Here is an 8,234-nt window from a genome sequence, read left to right as displayed (position 1 = left end):
TAGATCTATTTTTGTGAATACCGGCTACGTCTAGTTTTTTTAAGGTGTTGTTGTCTTGATCACCATCTTTCTATGCATGATTCCCTCATCCTGCTCCTAGAAGCTGAAAACTGGCCTTCTGGCTCGACTAACCCAGCTAGCACCCCGCCAGTGTAGAGCTAACGTCGTGCTAACAGTTTAGCCTCAGACCGTAGCTCTGTAATGGTTCCGACCCAACGCTGTTTTGTTCACTACCCGACCTCGTGCTCCATGTGCTGCTGGGAGAGTTTAATGGACTCCTCTTCAGACATGTTTGGTCACATGACCACCTTCTTCTTTGGTTTTCCAGAACCACGAGGCGGCTCATCTAACCCGACTGTCGTCTAGATCAGGGGTGTCCAGTCCTGGTCCTGGAGGGCCACAGTCCTGCATGTTTTAGATCAGGGGTGTCCAGTCCTGGTCCTGGAGGGCCACAGTCCTGCATGTTTAAGATGTTTCCCTGTGATTCTAATGATCAGCTCATCATCAAGCTCTGCAGAAGCCTGATAACCATCCTGATCATCTGAATCAGGTGTGTTGGAAGAGGGACACATCTAAAACATGCAGGACTGTGGCCCTCCAGGACCAGGACTGGACACCCCTGCTCTAGATGAAGCTTTATGAAGGTGACAAGCAACGAATGCGTCACAAAAAACTGCACAATAAACATCATCTTTATGGTTTCTGAGCTTTATTCAAACAGAAAAGTGGCTGTTTATGTTTTATTTATTGTTTTTGTTGAGAGATTTTTCATTTCTGTTGAAAAATACATTTTGTAGGAAGCAGTTTGTGATATTTTTTATTTAATTTTTCACAGAAAGCAGCTCTGTTCATTCATTCATTTCATCCTAAAACAAGCTGATTAAAACACTACAATCTGCTTCTTAATCTTATATGTTTGCAGTAAGTCGACTAAAAGGTTTGAATGTTTTCATATTTGCTCCTAAAACCACCGAGGCTGCAGCTGAAAGAAGAAAACTCTGAAACGCGACTGAGACATCGACATGACGGGAGTTTTATTTTTATGACTATGACTGAAATATTCAGCAGCACGGAGAGAATAAATCCGCAGTTTTGTTTCATGATGTTCATGTAGAAACTTAATTCACTGGTATTTCTAACGTTTAGAATCATTTTTATGTGTTTGTACAGTTTTTATTTGAGCAGCAATTCGTTTGCTCTTCGTGAACACCGTTTCCTGCCTGCTGCTCTTTTTCCTCAACCAGACTGATTTTTACGTTTTGTTTTCAGCCGACGTCGGATCGATTTTTGATCCATGTAATGCGCTTTAAGTTTTCATTATCAAGAAAACTCCGATTGCAACTGATGCTAAATGACTCGGAGTGAATCGGGGGCGACGTCTCTGCAATTTTTCATATTACGGGACATAAAAACAGCACGTATGGAATCACCGGTTTAAAAACCATGAAGGAAAACTAAAAAATCAACAAGTTCTGTGATCTAAACCAGGTGACTGTAACCTGCCATGCATCCGCCATCTTTATTCCCCCGTAGGTTTCTACTCAGGATTCTTGAAGCTGCTTTATGACGTCTCTGACTCGCCGTCGCTTCATGTTTCAGACGCTGACGTGCGAGTCGAAGACGTAAAACTTGCTATTTTCTTCTTCCCGCCTTGGATCGCTTGTCTTTTACCAGTTTTTCCTGCTCCAGAGTTCCCGTACGACGAAAAGCTCACGTATCTCCCAACCTGCCTCTCATTAAACATCCCACAGTAGATCCGTTACGCATCATTTCCAGTAGTTTGTGTCTCGCTAAGAATTTAAAAACCAAAACACTGGTGCGACATGAATCTTGGGGGTTGAATTATTGAGCGCCTGTACGGCGTTGTCAGGAAGTGGCGCCCTGCTGCAGGACGCTCATCCTCGGATAAACCTCTGGGCCTCGGAGGCTTTAACGGAGAGGAGGAGGCGTCGCAGAGTGCTGCTGGAAGCTGAGAGCACGTCTAATTGTTGCTCCCGGAGCAGGAGCTGCAAAACATCATCCAATATTGATCATTAGTGGATAAAAAGCTATTGTGCTTCATCCGACGTGTATAATTCATGAGGCGGTGGGCGGTCTGGCTTCATGACGCTTAAACAGGCTGCCGAGGTGCAACATGTGAAGGTCCACCAGTTCAGAACATTCACGGTTCAGCTCGGCGGGTCACAGCCGTCCTTCATGCGAGAGCTTTTAAAGGGGAAGCGCTCAGATTTCTACATGTGAATCCGTTCAGGGGTCACGGCGAGTTCAGCTCCGCCTGCTGAATAATGGATCATGTGACTGTGGACGAACCCGCTTCACGGTATAATGACGCCACCTGGGACGGAGCTGCAGGAGGAACCTGAAGGAGCCGAGCTGCATTGTGGGAAATGTAGGAGAGACCTGAAGCCACCTGCAAATATAGCACGCCAAAAAAAAAAGTACAGTGGTGACCCGATAATCGACCCTTAACAATCCTAAACCTGCTATCTGACAGGTTTTTAGGAAAAACCAACAGAACCCATAAAAACAGCCTTAACATAGCGACAGCCTTGGATTGTGACTCCGACATGACATTTAATGTCACCAATCAGGATGACGGCGTATTATCTGACTGAACAATCCCACAGATTGGCTACGTTCACACTGCAGGACTTGATGCTCAATGAGGATTTCTTTGTGACTTCCTTCACGTTTCCACTTCAATGCGACTTGTATGTGATCTGCTGTGTGAACTTCATACGACCCAAAAGTGTCCCGCATGCGCAGAAGAGGACACGACGACGTCACACGCAGCGAGCGTGCTCAGTGTTTATGGAAGTAAACATGGATGGTAACGGTGGAGCGTATCTGCCACTCCCCCGCCGCCACCGATGGAGGAAACAGAAGTGTGAGCGCTAACTAAACTAGCATCAGCAGCCAAGTACTGCCTGTGTGTTCTGGACACTTCCACCCCGTCAGAGCGCTGCCCCGGGGTGGAAGTGTCCCCCGACCGCACCGAATGTTCTGATATTCATCATTAATTGGGCCTGAATATCCAGAGAGCAGAAAGTTCTACTGGGACCAGCCCTACTAGTTATTATAACAACTATGAACAATAATGAACAACTAATGATCCTTCCAGCATCAAGCCCTCCTCGTATCTGGACCTCCGTCTTGACAATCCGACATAAGAGAAGGTTTTACATTTAGTGTCGGGTCATCGAGTCACGACTGTAATTCAAGGAACTTATTTCCTAAACAAGCTGCAAGATTTAGATCAAGTATTTAAGTTGCAGACTTTATTTTGAAGGGCTGAGCTAAATTCATCGTATTCTGCATTATTAGACTTTAAAGCTAAACTTAAGTTGATGTAACTTAATGAAATTGGCTTGATTAGTTACCAGTGTGTTGAATGAACATAATTTCATTAGTTGTTGGAACTCATTCAAGATTGATGCAATCTGTTGCATAGTTTTATTCTTTAGAGTTGTTCAGGCAACATAGATTTCCAGGTGTTTCACTTTTCCTAAATGCATGGCATTAAAACCTTCAGATAAACGATTGAAGTTGCAAACATTGTTTAATATTTTGTGATTTAATCTCAAATTTCTGTGTTAATTGACCGAAAACTAAATTCAAGTTGAGGTAGATTAATGAAATCAGCTCGATAACTTAACACATCTTCACCTTCATGTCAGGATTTCAAGTCTTTCCTTTAATACCTTGACGGTTAATTAAAAATACCTTCCACCGTAGATGAAAAGTTAGTTCCTCTGACTCCAGTGTGTTGCTGTTTATCAAGTAGAGCTGGAAAAAAAACTATCGTTTCTCAAAAATGGTTCCTGTTAATGTAAATTTTAAATAATGTATGAAACAAACACCAACTTTTGGAAGATTTTCCACCGTTGTTTGGACAAACAACAGTCATAGTGAGTGAAACCAGGATGAAACCATGTTCTCTTAAGTGTAAATCTGGAGAAACACAATGTTTAGTCAGTAAAGCATTTCTATGAACCCCCCGTCTGTCAACTGGACCTTCTTCCTGTGGGGTTGCATGATTCTTAAGTCCTGTAGCTCCATCTAGTGGACACAAACTGGAAGTGCAGCAGATAGAAGGAAGCCGTGAAACGCCGTCAGTGGCGTTACTACTGTTTGTTCTGCAGCTTGGTTCGACTGAGGACTCGTCCAGGTTCGGTCTCCCAGTGTTCTGAGCTGAAGTACAGAAACTCCGCAGAGCGAAGACATCCTTCAGAGTCCTCGAGTCCCGTCTGAAGCAGCATCTTCAGCAGCGTTCCCACGCCTCCGTCCGTCTGCGCTCGCCTGTCGGTACATTAATTACAACCTGAAGCATCAAAACATGGCAGTGAAGGAGGTTCAGCAGCAGACACAGTGTACGTACCGGGATCAGCGGTCCGGTTCGAGTGGTCGCCTTGAATCAACACCTGGTTCCCTCCAAAGCTTTCAGAGCTGCTGCAAAACTGGATCCTTCCCTTAAAAATCAATCAGCTTCAAAAAAAATCTACAAAAGGTTTTGTATGTTTAATAAAAACTTGGACAAACCACCACCTCGACACCCGTCTATCAGCAAAGTCTTCTTCATGACTTTCTTTATGGAAAAATGAGGCTCAATAGTTTTTGGTTTCTTTATTTAAGCATTATTCCCAGAGTCCAGCTTCTAAACCAACCTAAAGCAGCTAACAGCAACGTATTTGGTGGTTTTCAGGCTTTTTCTTTGCACCGTGGAGCAGAACCCTTCGACTGGGCGTCAACATTAAGTTTCTACAAGCAACAGGTTTGTTATTTTAGCCTTTACAGTAAAATGTACGTCAAAGAAAACTGCTGGATGAACATGAAGGAGAGAAAAATGGCTTTTGTTGTCTCCTCTAACAGTTTTACTTCATCTTACCTTCAGCAGATGAATATCTTCAGAGTTTCGGGCCCTTGAAGTCCATCGAGGAGCGTCCAGATTTATCAGGAGGTGGATACTTACGCGATCGCCTTTTTAAACGTTTTATATGTTTAATTAATTAAAATCACTTTGTAGAAATCTGTTTTCATTTTAATATCTCGTAAAAAAAAAAGACAAATTGAACTGAATCGATTGTGAACAGTGATAAAAACGTCGCTGCTTCGTTCTGACGTCGACGTTTCCGTCCGCTTCAATGACGACACCAGTTTCACATTTACGTTCTTTTATTGTAAAGGTGGTTTCTTACAAAATAGTCACAGAGGCAAAGAAATAACAGAAAGAGGCCTTTAAAACAAATTTTAAAAAAAGAAAACATCTCTACAGGAAACAGAGCTTTGGTGGTGATGAAAATAACAGAAAACCGCAACTTAATCAGCTAAAAAAAAAAAAAAAAGGATTTTACAGATTGCTGTCGTCACGGCAACGCACTGAAAAGCGCAATAAGAAATAAAAACAATGGGTGGGAATGTGTGGTGAGCGAGGCCCCGCTAACAGTCTACTGCGGTCGAGCTCGTCTACAGGTTAACGCTGCAGCAGCCGCTATGTTCGCTAACTTCAGCCAGAACTCGACATTTTCTGGAACCAACAAAGGCAGATACAGTCATTTAAGACGACAAGAACAGCCGGTAAAGCCTAGAATCCCAACCGAAAACAAACAAACAAACAAAAAAAGAAATCCTCCTGGCACATGCTAAAGAGCCAGCGCGGGAGCTAGCGCAGGGTTCGATGCTACATCGGCTGAAACGACAGATAAACAGCAGAATATAAAGACTAGTCCGAACAGTATAAAACATCTCCATTTAAATGTGTCTGTTGATTAGGGAAAGTGTTTTTTTTTGTTGTTTTTGTTTTTTAGTAATTACATAGCAGTGTCGTTTATACGTGTTGGTTAGATAGTAGATGTCGGTACATCCAGAAGTCTTTACACAAGTCCTGTGTTAGCATCTGTGTCCCGCAAAAAAACAGAAAAAATGCTTTTGTCTCGATGAAATAATGAAACAACAGCTGGCATCTTGAAATAATACGCTGTAGATTTTATTAATACCTTCCTGACTTTCTGGGAATTCTCACCACAAAATGAAAGTTTCACGCTGCGGATAGTTAAACAAAAATGATTGTGTTAAAGTGAAACTAAACAAAGTGCCAAAAACCAGAAAACCCTCCCACATGAGCAGTGTGACAACTTGGGAATGCTGCTAGTTAGCTAGCAGACTGCTAGCTTAGCTTAGCACAGAGATTGCTAACAAGGTTGGAGGCAGCTGTTCTGATCTGAAACACAAACAGTCGATAAAATGCTGCACTATTCATCACATAAATCTGTGAACTTCTCGGGGATTTTGTTAACGATAAACTGAGCCAGGCCACGTTTTTTTTCTCATTTCCAGTCTTCTGCTAAGCTAAAAAGCTACACTTTTGCATGATCGGTACTGTGTAGAACAGTCTGACTGCTCCTCATCATGAAATAAACACTTGGTTGCATTTCTTTAAATCAATTTCTTAAGTTGTCTCGGGCGGAGCTAAGCAAAGGATCCGGCGATGGTGTTTCCGCAAAATAGTGACGAGCACATCGGTTTTGGTGGAACACGATCCAAATCCTCTGCAAAACGTGACATTTCCAGCATGTAGCTAGCTTATACCCTCAGTCTACATTCAGGGAGTCAGACTAAAGAGCTACGAGGGTTGATCAGGAAGTTTTGAGATGCAGGTGCAACATGTACGAGCAGCAGCGTCACGATCTCTGTGCCGAAACAGCAACTCTTTAACTTTCATTTTAAGAGGAGGAAGAAGTTGCCACGAGTCAAATCTTGCAAGTCGGGCCGGTGGAAAACATGGATTGTGCTGTCGTGGCCAAAAGCATTTGTGCAAAAGTGGAGCTACAAGCTATCGCGCCACGGCTAACGTTCTTTCTTAAAGACATTAGAGGCACAACTCTGCCTCGACAGTCCGACCCTGGAGGACAAATTCATGCTGCTCGACCGCGTGGATGTTGAAGACAACGTCGAGCATGAACCTGGTGCTCCTGATCTGATGCACCTTGTCTGGTTTTGGAAACTGTTGTTCCTTCTCCTGATGGTAGCTGCCGACCCTCCTCTGGCCGCCACGATGTTCCTCCGCATGAAGGTTGGACCATCCAGCTGCTGACTGAAACAAGAGGTGACGTTTCCCCTGACAAACAAAGGCTTCTTCTTCTTCTTTCTTCTCTGCTGCAGTTTGAGCTCCGTCTAGAAGGTCCACCTACCAGCAACCACAGACCGGCCCTGATGTCGACTCCTGACAGCTACTGCTCCATGCACGGCCTCGAAACTTCCAGATTCTGTGGCCTGTTTGGCGGACACCATCCCTACATGCGCTGCAGACCTCCATCTACACTCCAGCACATGCACAGCATAAAAAACACCCTGAAGGCTACGCAGATAGAAAACCTGCCGTTCTTCCTCTGATGATGAAATTCGCACCACTCGAACCCTCACACGCTCCGGGATGTGTAAAGTACAGCGCTGACCTCAGAGTGCTATCGATTATTTTGTGTAACTCTCTGCAAGAAAGTTTAAGAAAAATAACTGGAGGAAAGTGCGAACCTTTAAAAAATAAAAAATAAAAATAGAAAACCCAGTTATGATGCTTTGCATTGAAAGTCGAATCTCGTGTTGAAGCGTCGATACGGTTCATAGGAGGTGTGTTTGTTTCAGTGCATCCAGCAGTGAACAGAAAATTAAAGCAGACTTTAGGTGAAAATTCCCAGAAAGTACCCGGAGTTCATTCCACATGTTGAAACGCTGCAGAAAGTTACTGACAAGTTGTTTTTTTTGCAGGACACAGACTCTCTAACACTTCCATTGTGGTCTAAAATAAAAGTCAGCCCTGTTAACTAAATGTCTACAATGGCTTCACTAAACAGCATCTTCTCCTTCCTCCTCCTCCTCGTCCTTATCCTTAGCCAACCCCGTCCTCCTCCCCTCACCTCCCTGTACACCGAAAACCAAACCCCGTCCTCCTCCTTGTGTTTGAGACCTCCTCGCCTCTCTGTGGCTCACTAGCGCCCCCTAGCAGGGATGAACGTTGCAGGCCCGGATCTCTTTGCGGTCCTTACAGCTCGCCGTCCCGCTGCCCTTCGCCCTCTTCTTCACCATCATGAAACGCTCCTGGATCCCCCCGCCGCACGGCTTGGTACAGTCCGTCCAGCCGCTCCACGGCTGCATCCGGCAACCTGCTGGACAAACAACAGACACAACAGCTACTGCAAAATTTATATCGATTCCTCTGTCCTGACATCTATACTGCCACC

The 8,234-nt window shown here is 44.2% G+C and overlaps 1 protein-coding gene across 1 annotated transcript in view; it reads right to left on the bottom strand.

Moving 5' to 3' along the window:
• Nucleotides 1-5,154: 5,154 nt before the first annotated feature.
• Nucleotides 5,155-8,234, bottom strand: part of LOC103362205 (spondin-1) — a 137,437-nt gene continuing 134,357 nt past the window's right edge. The window contains exon 16 of the mRNA XM_008288496.1: nucleotides 5,155-8,156. Coding sequence (XP_008286718.1) covers nucleotides 7,993-8,156 — 164 coding nt within the window. The 3' untranslated portion in view covers nucleotides 5,155-7,992. The remainder of the gene's footprint in view (nucleotides 8,157-8,234) is intronic.

The sequence above is a fragment of the Stegastes partitus genome, unplaced genomic scaffold, assembly GCF_000690725.1.
Source record: "Stegastes partitus isolate 25-593 unplaced genomic scaffold, Stegastes_partitus-1.0.2 Scaffold562, whole genome shotgun sequence".
Classification (NCBI taxonomy): Eukaryota; Metazoa; Chordata; class Actinopteri; family Pomacentridae; genus Stegastes; species Stegastes partitus.
The sequence above is the reverse complement of the archived record's forward strand: the minus strand, read 5'-3'. Positions and strand labels throughout refer to the sequence as shown.